The sequence below is a fragment of the Herpailurus yagouaroundi genome, unplaced genomic scaffold (genome assembly GCF_014898765.1).
Source record: "Herpailurus yagouaroundi ecotype Mexico unplaced genomic scaffold, PumYag 139, whole genome shotgun sequence".
Classification (NCBI taxonomy): domain Eukaryota; kingdom Metazoa; phylum Chordata; class Mammalia; order Carnivora; family Felidae; genus Herpailurus; species Herpailurus yagouaroundi.
The window spans coordinates 34,949,976-34,968,963 of NW_024412394.1; the positions used below are offsets into that span (position 1 = coordinate 34,949,976).

General features: G+C 37.8%; 1 protein-coding gene and 1 non-coding gene across 3 annotated transcripts in view; one reads left to right on the forward strand and one right to left on the reverse strand.

The window, feature by feature from the left end:
• Window positions 1–510: 510 nt before the first annotated feature.
• CGAS (cyclic GMP-AMP synthase) overlaps window positions 511–18,988 on the reverse strand; it is a 26,441-nt gene continuing 7,963 nt past the window's right edge. The window contains exons 2-5 of one of the 2 annotated variants that reach the window (XM_040473955.1): window positions 17,748–17,925; window positions 12,209–12,445; window positions 4,055–4,157; window positions 511–1,755 (exon numbers count right to left, since the gene is read on the reverse strand). In XM_040473955.1, coding sequence (XP_040329889.1) covers window positions 1,404–1,755; window positions 4,055–4,157; window positions 12,209–12,445; window positions 17,748–17,925 — 870 coding nt within the window. In that variant the 3' untranslated portion in view covers window positions 511–1,403. Of the gene's footprint in view, window positions 1,756–4,054; window positions 4,158–12,208; window positions 12,446–17,747; window positions 17,968–18,988 lie in introns of both variants that reach the window. The other variant, XM_040473954.1, reaches the window with a different exon arrangement.
• On the forward strand, window positions 17,313–17,421 carry LOC121030138 (small nucleolar RNA U13). Its single transcript, XR_005790081.1, has one exon. It is a non-coding gene; the product is annotated as a small nucleolar RNA U13 (small nucleolar RNA).

Genomic DNA, 18,988 nt, shown 5'->3' on the forward strand with positions numbered 1-18,988 from the left:
TCTCGGTCTGGTCCCAGATGAAACAGCAGCCCCAGCTGACACCTTGATTGTGGCCTTGTGAGACCCTGTGCTGAGCCATGCTCAGAATCTTGATCAACAAACACTGAAATAAATGTGTGTTGTTTTAAGCCACCAAATTTGTGGTAACTTGTTATGGAGCAATAGGAAACTACAGAATCCAACCCCTCTACCTCACTATCACCATATAAGCACTCAGTCTATTCCTTTATCCTCCTGAATCATAATTTTGATGACACTGATAGTCAATGGTTATATTACTTTGCCTTCACATACAATTACGGCTGAGCGATACTATCAAATCAGACTTTTCTTGCACACATTTGCTTCCTGGAATTAAAAGTAGTTTTGATTTTTGTTTGTCTAGTTTTCTATTTATTTAGGATTTACTGTCCCCAAAACTTTCCTCCAAATGTCTAATTTTTCTCTTAGTATGTTAAACAGGATATATAAAATGCACAGACTATAAAGGAGAAAACTGATACATTCAACTACATTAAAATTTTAAAACCTTGTTTACTAAAACACCAAAAATGGTAAAGACACTCCACACAATGAGAGAAGTTATTTGTTATACAGACAACCAACAAAGCGTAAGTATCCAAAATATATAAAGAACTTCTACAAAAAATGAGAAAACAGTAAAATAGCCAATAAGAAAATGTGCAAAATGTATGAATGGGAAAAAAATTAACAAACAGCAGCTGCTTCTAAGTTGAATGCTGCCTGAGCACAGAGGAGAAAGGGTAACATTTGGAAATAGCAGATATGGAAGTACCTGTTTCTTTGAGTGTTGTACCATATGCATGTATTGCCTTTTCAGAAATATATATAAAAGTGTTACTAAATATAATAAAAGTAAGTTGTATGTTTTATATTTATCCATGTGCATTATTCTATATTTTGCTATGACATGGATTTCCTGAGACATGTAGAGATGATGTAGACTTTTCACTTTCTTCTTACTGATTCTGGCATATGTGACAAGACATTGCTTCCAAATATGTTTGAGCATTGAACAAAGTCTGCCATTTTTATGGAGGCAATGATCATTTCTAACGTCTCTTGCAAATTTCTACACATTTGTGCTAGGTGAGAAGTGGTGTTTACTAAGTGCTTGATGAATTTAATTCAGGTGATAAATATTTTGTCCTTTTCATTCCAGTCTGGTAAAGCTTTTATATTGTAAATACTCCTTTTGCTTCTTTATTCCTTGATTAATCTCTTTCCTAGGATAATCAATCTGTTTATACTGATTATAGTTCATTAAGACAAAAGAGTTAAATGATTTACATTCATTTTAGTTAATCATTAATGTGACAAATTTCAAACACTGCAATATTATAAAGTCACTCTAATTCTTGATTCTTTTTAAAAATATAATTTCAAAGTTTATGAAAAACTGGAAATCCATTGTTTCTCTCATATTCAATTTCCTGTGATAGAAATTCTTTACTTATTTTGTCAATTTGGTCCCGAGAGAATAGATTGAATCCAGGAATAAAATAATGCTCAAGATGTTCTATCTTGAGGCACTGAAGAAAGTATGCCACACAGTTATCAAAACAGAGCTCCAGGTCTCTAGTGTGCCAGTGACTGTCTTGTGACTCCTGGGTACACACATGAAAGAAGGCAGTTTTCACATGGTAAGAGGAGAACTTATCCAGTTCCTTTCGGTTTTCAAACTTTATTTTCAATTGTTCTAAAAGATATTTCATTAGTTTTAGACAATCTTTCCTGTTGAATAAAAAAGAAAACCACTTATTTTTATTTATTGACAACCTGCTTCATTCCACAAAAAGCTTTAGGCATGTTACAGGAAAAAAATACAAAGATACAACAAACAGGGGTGCCTGGATGGCTTAGCCGGTTTAAGTGTCCAACTCTGCTCAAGTCATGATCTCACAGTTTGTGAGTTCAAGCCCCACGTCAAGCTCTCTGCTGTCAGCACAGAGCCTGCTTTGGATCCTCTCCCTCTCTCTCTGCCCCTCCCCTGCATGCTCTCTAAAATACATAAACATTAAAAAAAAAGATACAAAAAAAAGATACAATAAACAATACAGACATTATAATATATAAAAAATTAAAAATAAAGATATATAATTATAGGCTATTCTAGAACCTGTTTTGAAGTTTCAAACACATTTTATTCTCCCCTCTTCTTTTAGCTTAAATATTTTATTCTATCAGGATAGATTCAACTATATGAAACTGGCAGATATTTATTCATCCAGTCATTTAGTACCTAGAAAAATCTCATTTTAATTTTTACAAAATGGGGGCAGATGACTGGCTCAGTCTGTAGAACATGTGACTCTTGATCTCAGGGTCATGAGTTCAAGCCTCATGTTGGGCATATAGCCTACTTAAAAAGATAATAAAATAAATAAATGATTTTTACAAAATGATTTTGTCTTACTAAGCTGCAAATATTTAATTACTCATCCCGTTATTTAGTAGTTAACAAAATTTAATGTTTATAAAACTATTTAGGCTTATTAGAAATACAGGGGCACCTGGGTGGCTCAGTCTGTTGAGTGTCTGACTTCGGCTCAGGTCATGATCTCACTGTGAGTTCGAGCCCCACGTCAGGCTCTGTGCTGACAGCTCAGAACCTGGAGCCTGCTTCGGATTCTGCGTCTCCCTCTCTCTCTGTCCTTTCCCCATTCATACTGTCTCTCTCTGCCTTACTGCCTCTCTGCCTAGCATTTTCAAAAAAATAAATAAATGCTAAAAAAAAAAAATTAAGAAAAAAGAAATATATTTTTTGGGGGGTGCCTGGCTGGCTAGTTGGGAGGAGGGTACAGTTCTTAATCTTGGGATCATGAGTTCAAGCCCCACATGGGTATAGAAATTACTTAAATAAAACTTTAAAAGGGGAGGGGGTCCCTGGGTGAGTGGGTCAGTTGGTTAAGCACCCAACTCGTGATTTTGGCACAGGTCATGATCTTGCATTTGTGGGTTTGAACCCCACGTTGGGCTCCATGTGGATGGTGTGATGCCTTCCTGGGATTCTCTCGCTCCCTCTCTGTGCCACTCCCCCACTCTCTCTCTCAAAATAAATAAATAAACTTGAAACAATTTTTTAAACTTAAAAAATAAAAAAGATATTTTTCTTTTTTTAATTTAAAATCTTTTATGGTTTTTTTTTGAGAGAGATAGAGCAGGGGAGGGGCAGACACACACACACACACACACACACACACACACACACACACACACAGATAGAATCCAAAGCAGACTTCAGGCTCTAAGCTGTCAGCACAGAGACCAATGTGGGGCTTGAACCCACGAACCGTGAGATCATGACCTGAGCTGAAGTTAGATGCTTCATCAATTGAGCTACACAGGCGCCCCAGGAAATATATTTTTCTTAATGCCTGTTTCAAAGCCTACATATGAAGCCTTAATCTCCCGTGCCTGCATGTGGGGCATTGTTTTGACCTTTTAACTTTTGTGACCCTTCTACTAGACAACTTTAGAAACTCGAATGATGAGTTTGAAAACTCTTTTCAATCTCAGCTCTTTACAGTGCATATGTTAACAAGAAAAATAATTACCTCTTAGTGTTGTTCCAAGTAGACCTAATCAGTCCCTGGCCTTCACCACGAACAAACCATCTCAAAGCAGGCACCAGTATCCAATAAGAGTAATCTTTTAGTCTCCTCCCATTATGTGACATTAATGCTCATTACCTTAAAGCAACCAGACGACTAAGACACATCCAATTGTCGTGGCTAGCCACGGCGAGTGTTCATATCCTCTCACTCTGTCCTACTTCATACAACTATCTGATCCAGGTTCAGGACTTACTATGCTCCCTGGCCTTGCCTTCTAACACTATTTCCTTGGTCCCTTGGATCTGGCTTCCCCGGTTTCATGCTCACACTCTAGATAATACTCCAGGGTCGATCCAGCCATGCACTGCCCCCAGGACTCAACTCAACAATGATCATCTTCAGATTGGAGCTATGAAATCAACAAAGAATTAAACATTCCATTGGTAATTTGCCATTTAACAAAATAATGAAGTTACCTGCAACACTTCATCCCATTAATTTCACAGCATGTTTTAGATTGTCCGTGACTTTTCAAAATGTCCTTTTCAATGTGAGAGAAAGATAGCCGCCACGTTTCTTCTTAATTTCAAAAAAAAAAAAAAAAGTACTTTATCAAAAGCATCCATATATAAACAACACAATACTGAAATTATTTCATTAAAATATCACTCTGGAAGATTTCTAAAGGGAGACGGACCAAAAGAAATGAACACATAATGTAATTACATATTAAAACAAGTGATCTGAAGCAAATAATGGGTTGAAATAGGAAAAATGGAGGGGAGCATCAGGAGCATAATATAGTTAGCATGATAAGATGAATGTATTACCTTTTATATATTGCTAAATTCAGTTTAATATTTTGTTTCAAAAATAATCTGAATCAACTGATTCAAAATTTTTGTTTATTTTTTTATACCATCCTTGCAAGTTTTGGTATTCATGTAAAATGAGCTAGGGAACATTTCCTTTTTTTCTACTCCTTGGGAGAGTTTATATAAGAATAAAATGATTCCCCCCCCCCCCACTTCTAGAGTTTTACCATGGCCATCTCTTTTACATTCGTCTGACTATCCTATTATCTAGTTGTTTTTATACCAGAAATATATGATTGGTTTGTAATTTAAAAATTAATCAATATACTGTCTCATTAACAGAATAAAGGAAAAACATATGGTCATCTCAATAGAAGCAGAAAATGCAGCTAATAAAATTTAATATATATAATTTAAACAAAAAACATCTCTCAGCAAAGGTAGATTTTAAAAAACCTAGCTATGATAATATAAGGCAAAAAGTTGAGGTTTTTCCTTTGAAATTAGGAAGACAGGATGTTGGTTATCCTCATTTCTGCACTGGCTATCCTAACAAGCACAGTGAGGGAAGGAAAAACAGGGACATAGCACTGGAAAGGGAGAAATAAAGCTATTATTATTGAAAGATGATAAAATTGTATACATAGAAAATACAAAAGAAGCTGGGTGACAGGTACGTGTATGTTCTTCAGTCTACTTTTCTATTAGTTTCAAACTTTTCATAATAAAAAGTTACAACTTCCTATGAGAAAATCTAACAAAATATATACAAAACTTAAATAGAAAACTTTAAAACTTTGGCACAATAACACTGAGATCAATGGAACAGAATAGAGAACCCAGAAATGGACCCACAAACGTATGGCAAGCTAATCTTTGACAAAGCAGGAAAGAATATCCAATGGAATAAAGACAGTCTATTCAGCAAGTGGTGCTGGGAAAACTGGACAGCGACATGCAGAAGAAGGAACCTGGACCACTTTCTTACACCACACACAAAAATAAACTCAAAATGGATGAAAGACCTAAATGTAAGACAGGAAGCCATTAAAATCCTCAAGGAGAAAGCAGGCAAAAACCTCTTTGACCTTGGCCACAGCAACTTCTTATTCAACATGTTTCCAGAGGCAAGGGAAACAAAAGCAAAAATGAACTATTGGGACCTCATCAAAATATAAAGCTGCTGCACAGTGAAGGAAACAATCAGCAAAACTAAAAGTCAACCGACAGAATGGGAGATGATATTTGCAAATGGCATGTCAGATAAAGGGTTAGTATCCAAAATCTATAAAGAACTTACAAATTCAACACCCAAAAAACAAATAATCCAATGAAGAAATGGGCAAAAGACATGAATAGACACTTCTCCAAAGAAGACATCCAGATGGCCAACTGACCCATAATAAATGTTCAACATCACTCATCATCAGGGAAATACAAATCAAAACCACAATGAGATACCACCTCACACCTGTCAGAATGGCTAACATTAACAACCCAGGCAACAACAGATGTTGGCGAGGATGTGGAAAAGAGGATCTCTTTTGCATTGTTGGTGGGAATGCAAGCTGGTGCAGCCACTCTGGAAAACAGTATGGAGGTTCCTCAAAAAACTAAAAATAGAACTACCCTATGACCTAGCAATTGCCCTACTAGGTATTTATCCAAGGGATACTGGTATGCTGTTGTGGAGGGGCACATGCATCCCCATGTTTATAGCAGCACTATCAACAATAGCCAAAGTATGGAAAGAGTCCAAATGTCCATCAATGGATGAATGGATAAAGAAGATGGATATATATATACACACATATATATATATACACACATATATATACATATATATGTATATACATATATATATATATATATATATATATATATATATATATATACACACATATACACAATGAGTATTACTCAGCAATCAAAAAGAATGAAGTCTTGCCATTTGCAACTACATGGATGGAACTAGAGGGTATTATACTACGTGAAATTAGTAAGTCAGAGAAAGAGAAATATAGGACTTCAATCATGAGGACTTTAAGAGACAAAACAGTTGAACATAGGGAAGGGAAGCAGAAATATAAAAACAGGGAGGGGGACAAAACATAAGAGACTTAAATACAGAGAACAAACAGAGGATTACTAGAGGGGTTGTGGGAGGGAGGATGGGCTAAATGGGTAAGGGGCATCAAGGAATCTACCTCTGAAATCATTGTTGCACTATTCTAACTAACTTGGAGGTAAATTTAAAAATAAATACATAGATAAAAAAAAGGAAATTCTAAAACTTCACTGAGAAGTATTAGAGGAAATCTAAATAAATAGAGATGTGCACCCTGTACATGGATTGGAAGAGTCATTATTATAAATATATCAAGTCTCCCCAAATTTATCTATAGATTCAATGTACCCTCAATCAAAATTCCAAAAAAAAAAAAATGTTTTTGTGGAACTTGACAAGAGGATACCAAAATTTTAATGAAAACACAAAGGCTCAAGAATATCTAAAACACTCTTGAAGAAGGACAAAGTGGGAGAGTTTGCTCTACCAGATATCAAGATTTGTAAAGCTACATTATGTATGATACTATGGTATAGCACAAGGACAGACAGAGGTTTTAATTGGACAGAATAAAGACTTTAGTAATAGCTACACAATATATAGACAATACATATATGGAAAAGGCACTGGGCTAGGGGTGCTCATTACTGTATAAATCCATTTATGAAATCCACTTATGCCATTCTGGAAAAGGCAAATCTATAGAGATAGTAAACAGATCAGTGGTTGCCAGAGGGTTGAATAAATGAAGCATGGGGGGCTCTTTAAGGCAGTGAAGCTATTATGTAAAGGTAGATACATGATACAAGGCATTTGTCAAAATCAGAACAACTCTATAGCACAGTGAACCCTGAAGTATGACAACTTTAAAAAGTCATTTAAGAGGTCAAGTAAGCCCAGGAAATAACGCAGACCAGCAGAAGGGACTCTAACTATATTACAAATGTATGCAACAACCTCCTTGAAGGGGGCTGGTGTAGAAACAAAAAAACCTCCCTGAAGGAGGGGGATGGAAGCAAAGAAAGTTACTTTGGAAATGTTGTCTCTGAGATTGAAGGCAACAGAAACTGTACATAAGCTCTGTATTCCAGTTGATAACTTAATATAAATACAGGCGGTTACACATAGAAATGTTAGATATCTGTATACACTGGGGTCACTATATGTATATATATATTTCTTTGCTCTTTTAGCTGAGAGTGATGACACCCTGGTAGCAAAGCACGCATAGCGCCCCGATCTTGGTTTCTAGTACATTTCCCAATAAAAGGATCCAGGGCTACTTGGAGAAATGGCTGATTCTAGGACTGAAGCAGGAAATACACAAGATGAGCCTGGAGCCTCTTGTAGTTACCAGAAAGTGAGTTACTACCAAAAACAAAATAAAACAAACTCCACCCCCAACTACGGGGGAGTATGTCAAGGGATACAGCAATCAACTGGAAGAGCTCTCAAAGGCAAAAGCTGAAACAATTTAAACAATAAAATTAAGTGGTACTGGATTATAGCTCAACATAAAAAAAAAATACCCATGAGTGCTTACTAATATGACTGCTTAAGTAAATAAATAAATGGGGAAAAGGAGACAAATCTCCCATAAGGAAGAATTCCAAATAATTTATGTAAATACTGTGCTCTAAAAAGGTGGAGCATAACTCCGCCATTCTTTTTTTTAATGTTTATTTATTTTTGGTGGGAGGAAGACGGGGGGAGGGGCAGACAGAGAGAGATACAGAGAATCCAAAGCAGGGTCAGACTATCAGCGCAGAGCCTGATGTAGGGCTTGAACCCTCGAACCATGAGATCATGATTTGAGCTGAAGTCAGATGCTTACTTACTGAGCCACCCAGGCACCCCAACTCCCCAATTCTTATGTGTGAATTGTGCACAGTGACTTCCAAATAGAACAGTATGAAAAAGGGGAAAAAGAGTAACAGTGGAGAAACCTGACAAATGGCTTACCTCAGCCTGGTTCAACGACAACCATGCTAAGTCATGTTCGTGGCATGTGCCTTTGATAGGATATGATGAGAATGGCATTACCTCTGTTGTCTTCCGCCCAAAACCCAGAACTCCAGTTTAATCACAAGAAGACATCAGACACCTATCAATGAGGGACATTCTACAAAAGACCTGACTGGTGCTCCTCAAAACTATCAAGGGCACCAAAAATAAGGAAAGACTGAGAAACTGTTACAGTTAAGAGGAGCCTAAGATGACATGATGACTAAATGTAATGTGGTACCCTACATAGGATCCTGGAACAGGAAAAGGGAGATTAGGTAAAAACTAAGAATATCAGAATTAAGTATGGGCTTTAGTTAACAATCAATATTTGTTCATTAATTATGACAATGTAGCATATTGATGTAAGATGTTAAAGATAAGGAAACAGGTATGGAGTATATAGGAACTCTACTATCTTTTCAATTTTCCTGCAAATCTAAAACTATTTGAAAGTTAAAAGTTTATTTTTGAAACTACATTGAGATTTCACTTCTTACTTTTTGAATTATTCGCGAAAATTCCAAAGTTTAAGGAGTTTGGTTGCTGAGAGTGAAATAGGTACTCTCATACATGGCTGTGGGAATGCAAATTGTGCAGTCCCTATGGGGGTGATCTGGCAATGTCCAGCAGATTTATATATGGATTTACTCCTTGATCAGCTGTAAAAACAGACTGAAAAAAGAAATGAGTGCTACCTTTATATAAAGCCAAAACTCTATCTTCAAAATATCTCACTAACTGAAAAAAGGGAGGTGTACTTTTTATCTTAAAAGATAAAGGTAGGGGCGCCTGGGTGGCGCAGTCAGTTAAGCGTCCGACTTCAGCCAGGTCACGATCTCGCGGTCCGGGAGTTCGGGCCCTGCGTCAGGCTCTGGGCTGATGGCTTGGAGCCTGGAGCCTGTTTCCGATTCTGTGTCTCCCTATCTCTCTGCCCCTCCCCCGTTCATGCTCTGTCTCTATCTGTCCCAAAAATAAATAAACACTGAAAAAAAAAAATTAAAAAAAAAAAAAGATAAAGGTATACGGGGTGTCTGGATGGCTCAGTTGGTTAAGCATCCGACTTCGGCTCAGGTCATGATCTTGCGTTTCAAGAGTTCGAGCCCCGCATCGGGCTCTGTGCTGATGCTCAGAGCCTGGAGCTTGCTTCCGAAGCTGTGACTCCCTCTCTTTCTGCCCTTCTACCGCTCATACTCTGTTTCTCAAAAAATACATAAATGCTAAAAAAAAAAAAAAAAAAAAAAAAGATAAAAGTATATATTTACTTACACGACCAAACGAAAAACAATAAAGAGGGTTTCCAGTCAGGGAAGGAGAGAACAGTGTAGAGCAAACATGAATGGAAGCTGTGGTCCTCTAGAAATTCCTTTTTCTGTAGCTTTGACTTTGGAACATGTGAATGCCTTATACATTTATGAGACAAAATTAAGTCAAAATTGAAAATCTAGCATGTAAAATTTAAAACCATAATGAAACAAACAAACCTAAATATTTTGAGTTGGGTAGCTTAACCACCTGGAGAAATTCTTTCAAGTGGATTTAAGCTTGGTATTTTGACTGTCCTTTTATCTTAAGAACAAAAGAACTACAAAAAATCTTAAAGTGTTTTTTTTTTTTTCAATTATACTCTTGATAACAATGCTGGTATTATTTTGAAACAGGTGGAAAGATTTTTTAAAATTCTTAAAAATTTATAAGTAAAAACCATACAAATCATATTTTAAAAAATATAGCTTATAAGACCAGAACATTTAAAGTAAAATGTTTGGAAAGAGAAAAACTAAAATAGGTGATATACATGTCTGCAATCTAGTATGAATATTTTCACTGCTAACATGCCCCTCTGTTCAGTCTTTCAGATAGAGATGGGGGTGGAGGGGCATACCTGCCTGAACACAGATCATCTGCAATGAAAGGAGGAAAACAGCCAAGGGTAATGGAGAGCAAAGGTCAGCTGAGCAACCATCACAAGCATCCACTTTCATCTCAATGCAAGGATGTGAGGAACTACCCACAGGGCCACTGAAAGACTCTCTCATCCTTAATTTGATTTGTCTCCCAGTCTTGCCCACAGCAGTCAGTGGCAGACCACTAAGAGGGTGGTATGGGTCCTGTTAAGATTTCTGTACCACATACAGTGAGGGTTTCTTGGGGCAGCTATTCTAGAAATTATCCAGGGGTGCAACCCCTTTACAGAAAGCTATGTTCCTTTTACAAAATTATGATTAATGATATATGTAATATCCTCTTACAAAACAACTTTTCTTGCAGAAAAGGACTCCTATATATGCGCGATATAAAAAGTTATCATGAATCCACAAAACATAAGCCATCAAACTAAGCATGATCAATGAATTCCAAGATTTGTTCAGAATACTAATTTGTAACGTGGTTCATACGTTTCATGATCTTTTCCATATCCCTGGAATCCAGGTGCACTAGGTACCAAAAGTTCTTAATTTATAAGACAAAAATAAAATAATCAGCTAACCTGATTTTAGGTAGACTAACTCAGCCTTGAATGTTTTAGCTGTAGACTAACTCAGAACCTTAATGTTACCCAAGAGCACCATCTGAAAACCTGTTCTTACCTGTGGGGCCAGAGTACACAGGTGAGAAGACCAACTGTAGCTGAGGATGCAAAGGTCTGCTAGCTGCATGAGGAGCAGTGGAAGGGGAAGAAGACAGAAGAAAAGAAGTATGGCTGGGAATGAGAGTCTAGACTCTGATAAATTAATAATACATAACTGCCTTGTGCTGAACTAGGGATTTTATTTTTTAATACTTATTTATTAAATAAATAAACAGGGGGAGGGGTAGAGAAAGGGGGATAGAGGATCCAAAGCAAGCTCTGACTTTAGCGAAGCGAGCCCATGTGGAGCTTGAACTCACAAAAAGAACCGTGAGATCATGACCTGAGCCAAGGTCAGACGCTCAACCGACTGAGCCACCCAGGTGTCCCATGAACTGGGATTTTACATAACCTGTCTCATTTTTTCTCTTCCCAGAAATTTTCAAGTAGCTTTTTTTTTAATTTTTTTTTTTTTTTTTAACATTTATTCCTTTTTGAGAGACAGAGCATGAGCAGGGAAGGGGCAGAGAGAGAGGGAGACTCAGAATCCAAAGCAGCTCCAGGCTCCAAGCTGTCAGCACAGAGCCCGACGCGGGGCTCAAACTCACGAACTGCAAGATCATGACCTAAGGCGAAGTCGGACGCTCAACTGACTGAGCCACCCAGGCGCCCCGTAAACTTTCAAGTAGCTTTGAGAGACTTGGTTAACTAGCCCAAGATCACACACCTAGTAAGAGAAGAAGACTCAGGATTCAGATCCAGGGCAGTCTGACTCCAAGGCCAGTACTGCCTTTCTCTATTGAAAACAAACTAAAAATAAACTTGAAATGTGGGTGAGATGATATTTTAAAACCAAGTATTTGATATTACTACTACAACTATGCCCTTTTCAATTCCCTTTCTCACCAAACTCTCATCTTGTAGTCTATTTAGCCTTATGGCTCTTGAAATGCCAACCGCACTAGTTACATTGCCCTAGTATTATAACATTAACAGCCCTTGGGTCGCCTGGCTGGCTCAGTCATTAGAGCATGTGACTCTTGATCATGGGGTAGGAAGTTCAAGCCCTATGAACTGGGCATAGAGCTTACGTAAAAAAAAAAAGAAAAAAGAAAAAAAACACAGACAACTCTTTAATATGTTTTTAAGTTAACCTTCATATTCAAGATACCTTGAAAACCATTTCCTTCCTTTGCATGCTTGGGGACCAGGTAAAATGGCTGCTGTCTTAGACTGCTTCTAACTTTTGTTCCAAGCCAGTCCTTGACGGGCAGGCCATTCTTGGTGCTAGCAGGCCAGCTGGTATTTAACTCCAAAGCCAGGGTTATATCCACAGATATTTCTTTAGGTTTTCTAATAAGAAGTGTTACAGCAGGACTCCCTCTCTTCTTCCTCTGGACAATGACATCTGTTTAAACACACAAAAGAGAAGACAGCATTTATCAATCCAATTTTCTTTGAAAATATAGGGAAGATAATGTATCTGTAATTGGAGATCTATAAAGTGCTAAGTGTAAGGTGCAAATTAGTTCTAAAGCGAAACTGACCCCACAAAGCAAAGTGTTTTCCTCATTTCACCAGTATTTATCAATACCTACCATGGGGAAGCATTGTCAAGATTCTGTCTGGTATAAATGATGAGGAGCCCATGAAGACTGTGGGCTTTGGGAGTGCTGTGATTAACTTTTCACTTAAATTTATGGATGGCATTTTGGAGGGAAGCCTGGAGAAGAGCCCAGATGAATGGCAGGGAGGAGACAGGCAATTGAGAAGACCACAGCAACAGTCCAACACAGAAGTTGTATGCCTGCAGCATCACAGAGGCAGTAGGCATGAAGACACAGGGAGTGATCCATGTTACTACAGCATTATTCACAACAGCCAAGACATGGAACAACTTAGGTGTCCATGGATGGATGAATGGATATAGAAATTGTGGTACATACATACCATGGAGTATCATTCAGCCCTAGCAAAGAATATCTTGCCATTTGTGACATGGATGAACTTGGAGGGCATTACACAAGGTCAAATAAGCCAGACACAGAAAGGCAAATATTGTATGACCTCACTTATATGTGGAATCTAAAAAAGTAGAATACATAGAAGCAGAGGGTAGGATGGTGGTTACCAGGGGGTTAGGGGTTAGAGAGTGGGCGGAAATGGGGAGATGTTAGTCAAAGGGTACAGAGTTACAGTTATGTAGGGCAAGTATGTACTGAGATCTAAAGTACATCATGATGACCATCATTAACACTACTACACTGTTTACTAGAAATGAGCTAAGAAAGTAGATTTCAGGTACTCTCACCACACACAGAAAAGGCAACTATGTGAGAAGATAAGTTAATTGGCATGACTGCTGAAATCATTTCACCATGTATATGTGTATTAAAACATGTTGTACACCTTAAATACAGTCGACTTTTGAACAACACAGGTCTGAACTGTGCAGGTCCACTTATATGCAGATTGTTTTAGTAAATACAGTATAGCACTGCAAATGTATTTTTTCTTCCTTATGATTTTTTTTAAGTTTTTAAATTCCAGTTAGTTAACATACAGTCTAATATTAGTTTCATATATACAATATAGTGATTCAACACTTCCTTACCACATCCAGTGCTAATCACAAGAAGTGTACTCCTTAACCCCATCACCTATTTAACCCATCCCTCCACCCACCTCCCTTCTGGTAACTGTTAATTTGTTCTCTATAGTTAAGAGTCTGTTTCTTGGGGGGCGCCTGGGTGGCTCAGTCCATTAGGCATTCAGCTCTTGATTTTGGCTCAGGTCATGATCTCATGGTCATGGGATTGAGCCCCACATCCTGCTCTATCCTGAGTGTGGAGCCGCCTTGGGATTCTTTCTCCCTTTCTTTCTCCCTCATGTGCGTGCCCTCTCAATAAATAAATATTTTTAAAATAGAAAAAAAAAAAGTCTGTTTCTTGGTCTGCCTTTCTCTTTTTGTCACTTTGCTCCTTGGCCATGATTGTATAGTGATTAGTACTCTGTGTTGTGTCACTCTGCTCCTTTGTTTTATTTCTTAAATTACACATGAGTGAAATCATATTGTATTTGTCTTTCTCTGACTGACTTATTTCACTCAGCATAATACTCTGTAGCTCCATCATGTCATCGCAAATGGCAAGATTTCATTTTTAAGGCTGAAAAATATTCCATTGTGTATATATAACACATCTTTTTTTTTTTTTTTTTTACATCTTCTTTATCCATTCATCAATCAATGGACACTTGGGCTGCTTCTATATCTTGGCTAATATAAATAATGTTGCTATAAACATAGGGGCGCATGAATCCCTTTGAATTAGTGTTTTTGTATTGAGTAAATACCCAGTATTGCAATTGCTGGAGTATATGGTAGTTCTATTTTTAACTTTTTGAGGAACCTCTCTACTGTTCCAGAGTGGCTGCATCAGTTTGCATTCCCATCAACAGTACACAAGAGTTCCTTTTTCTCCACATCCTCGCCAACAACCATTGTTTCTTGTGTTTTTGATTTTAGCCATTCTGATAGGTGAAGTGATACCTCATTGTAGTTTTGATTTGCGTGTCCCTGATGGTAAGTGATAATGAGCATCTTTTCATGTGTCTGTTAGCCATCTGCATGTCTTCTTAGGAGAAATGTCTGTTCATGTCTTCTGCCCATTTTTTAATTGGATTATTACTTTATATACTTTGGATACTAACCCTTTATCAGATATGTCATTTGTAACTATCTTCTTCCATTCTGTAGGTTGCCTTTTAGTTCTGTTGATTGTTTCCTTTACCATGCAGAAACTTTTTTATTTAGACGCAGCAATCCCCTTTGATTTTCTTTAACATTTTCTTTTCTCTTGCTTACTTTACTGTAAGAACATAGTATATGATACATATACAAAATGTGTGCTAATCAACTGTTTATGTTATTAGTAGGGCTTCCAATCAACAGTAAGCTCTTGGTAGATAAGTTTTGTTAACTTATACACAGATCATTATGTGTATTTTTTGTTAAGTTATACACAGATTATTATATGTATTATACACAGATTTTCGACTATGTGGGGTGGTGCCCCTGTCCTGTTGTTCAAAAATCAACAGTATATAGAGATTGTATTATTTTTTTAAAAGACACAAGTAGCAGAAGTGAGAGGAATTAAAGAGGTTCAAATCAACAGAACTAGTAGATGGACTAAATCTGTAAGGAAAAAGGTAGAAGTCCGGAATGCCATCCCAGGATTTTGGCCTGAGAAATGAATGATGTCGATTTGATTCTTCAATATGGAATAATCAAAAGGAAGAAAGATTGGGCTGAGATGTATTTCATTTTAGACACACTGAGCTCTAGGTGTTTGGAGAACACCCAACAGGAGATGGCTACTGGGCCAGTGGCTTTGGTGGAGAGAAATTCAGTATCTCTAGATGAGATACTAGCTTTGGGATTGGGAGGTATACAAGCAATAGTTAGAGACTACTCCCAGATAAGACTTCTGGAAGGGACCATAATGACAGAGAAGAAAGAGGACCAAGGAGAAAATCCTGGAGAATGCCCTCATTTTGCTATCACTAAATCTGTAAAACTACCCACTTTTTACCCATTATATCCTTCTACCCTCCTATTACTACTGAGGAAGCGTACACCCCCCTTTCAAAGGCTACCCCTGCACATGGTGTCTGGATTCCTTCTTTCTTACCTTCTTAACCACCTTGTTTTTTCAACTGTTCCCTCTCTCCTCCATCAGTGGGTGCCCCCTCCCTACTGGATCATTCCTGTCTTTATACAAAGGATTCCAGTATCTCTCATTCTAAAATATGCCTCTCTTGACCCCAACCTACCTCTTCCCCATGCTTACTCTCCTTTCAATGTCCTTTACAGCTGAAACTTTGTAAAGATATGCCTACACACACCCCAGTGAAACTGCTAAGTCCAAGTTACCAACTCCCACAAAACTGAAGACCAAATCCAGTGGTTTTCTGAATGTCAGTAGCACTCTACACACTGACCACTCATTCTGCACTTAGTCTCCTTTTGCTCCTTCTCTTCTCAACCTCTAATGGGATCCTCTTCTTGCCACTCTGCTTAACACTGCAACTCCCCCTCCCCCATCCCATTGCCAACACTTTTCACCACAGGACTTACTACTTTCTAGTAGTGAAGATAATTATGTTTTCCATTTGTTATGAATTATATGTCTGTCCCTACATAACTAAGGTACAGAAGGGTGAGGATCTTCATTTATTTGTTCATTACTATATCCCAAACACCTAGAACATCTGGCACATTCGATGATCAATGAATACTGATTCATGAATAAATTAATCAATGCTCTCTGCCTATGTGGTCTCATCCACTGCCAATGCCATTTATGTGTTTACATATAGCCCAAACATATCCTCTGAACTTCAAACCCATATCCAATTACATACTTGATACACTCACTTCAACGTATCACAGGAATCTCTAACTTAAAATCTCCAAAGCCAAAAACTCCTAATCCATACCCTAAAATACATTCCTCCTCAGTCCTTCCCATTAGAAAAGGGCACAATCAATCCACACAGGTGCTCAATCAGAAACCTGGAGGCCTTCTTTAATTCAATCCTCTTGAACCCCCTACACTTAATCCAGAAGTAAGCATTGCTACAGCTTGGATGTGTCTGCTTCTCTCCATTCCCACCTCCATCGAAGCCACCACTATCTTTCACCTGAATTACTTCAATGTCTTCCTTTTTCTTTCCTTTTTTTAATTTGCCTTTTTATAATATCTTCTCCAGAGAAGCCAGAGTAAACTTTTAAAAATACAAAGCAAATCATCACTCCCTAATTAAAACTTGATTTCTCAATGAACATGGTATCAATCTGAATTCATTTCCAGGATCTACAAGTCCTTGCAGTATGGTCCCTGGCCACCTCTTCAACTGCATTTCATGTCACTCTTCCCCTTGTCCACATAGGCCTCTTTTTGTTCCTTTAACTTGCCAAGCTCTCTTCAGCCTTGGGGTCTTACTCCATCTCAGTTGCTACTACTTCTCCCAGTTCATTCCCTTCAGAGCACTTAATGTAATTTGTATTTACAAGCTTCAAGAGGGGATTTCATGCAATCACATGTAACCAGTGGCACAGGCAGCCATTCAGTGAATGTCCAATGAAAACCAAACTGAACAAATCAACCCTTAGGAAGAACACCAAGAAAATGTAGTCACTAAAATCAAGAGCAAAGAGTTGTTTCTAAGAAGAAGTGGTCAACAAGGAAGTTAAGAAAGATCAGGAAAGGATCCTTTTGTAGTTCCATTAGTGTGATGACTGGGTGTCCAAGCTGCTGTGTGACAGACATGTGCCTCACTCAAGCCCTGTTATGAAGTAGGCACTGTACCTCTCTGATGTGGGGAGAAAAAAAAGATCATGAGAGGAGTGTACATTGGCAATTAGTAGGTATAATTAGACCTTTAAAAATCAAAAGCCAAGGAGCACGTGGGTGGCTCAGTCAGTTGACCGTCCAACTCTTGGTTTCAGCTCAGGTCATGATCTCACAGTTCTTGAGATCAAGCCCTGAGTCAGGCTCCATACTGACAACTTGAAGCCTAGGATTCTCTCTCTTTCTCTCTGTCCCTCCCCTGAGCACACACATGAGCATCCTCTCTCTCTCTTTCTCTCCCCCTCTCAAAATAAATAAAATTTTCAAAAAAGAATCAAAAGTCAAAATTCTTACCTTCAATGTTTTCAATTTCTTTCTTAATGATTTTCCTAAACTTCAACAGCATCTTAGAAGCTGATAATATTTCCCCTTCTAAAAACGGACTCAGAGGATTTCCTTTAGGATTTCTTTTGAACTTCACAAAGTAATATGCACCACTGTTGCGATACTCTTCTAGCTGAATTCTGGAGACCTCCAGTTTGAACATAATATCAAATTCATTAGGAGCAGAAATCTAAGAAATAGTAAAAAATACTCGCTTGTGAATATTTTCCAAGCAACACAATTTTTTTCTTGAAATTTCTGCTTAAAACCCCCACTCTGAAAAGCAAGATCCCTAATATTTATACCCTCTGGGAGTGGGACTGGTGGAGCGAAGAGAGCATTGTTGCTTTGGTTGGTAGGTTCCATACCCTTTTTTTAAAACCAAGAGTATGCGGGGCGCCTGGGTGGCTCCGTGGGTTAAGCGTCCGACTTCGGCTCAGGTCATGATCTCACGGTCTGTGAGTTTGAGCCCTGCGTCGGGCTCTGCGCTGACAGCTCAGAGCCTAGAGCCTGTTTCAGATTCCGTGTCTCCCTCACTCTCTGTCCCTCCCCTGTTCATGCTCTGTCTCTCTCTGTCTCAAAAATAAATAAACGTTAAGAAAAAATAAAAAAATAAATAAAAAAAAACCAAGAGTATGCATTATTTTTCTAATTTAGAATAATTTTAAATGATATCATGCAAGCTTTAAAAATCTGTACCAGTTTTTTTTCTGAATTTACAGATTAATAAAATTAAAAACCTTTAAGTGCTATTTTTTATGTGACAAGACACACACTCCAGCCACCCTCTTGTCACAGTGGTCTAAAAAAATGTGTGTAGCCATGTGCTGGCTAGTTGAGCAAAGGCCTTCTCGTTATAGTTTCTGGTCACCCAAGTGAGTGTTAGTTCCAACTCATAGTGTCTTTAACCATAGCATTTTAGGAGCATCAAAGAATCTTTTTCATCCTCACAATAATAAATGAATCAGCAATTATAATAAATGATCATTTTTCTTATATTAAAAATGCCACAAAGGGACATGTGGGTGGCTCAGTTGGCTGAGCATCTGACTGTTGATTTCAGCTCAGGTCATGATCCCAGGGTCATGGGATTGAGCCCCACGTTAAGATTCTCTTTCTCCCTCTGCCCCTCTCCCTGACTCATGTTCTCTCTCTAAAATAAAATAAAATAAAATAAAATAAAATAAAATAAAATAAAATAAAATAAAATA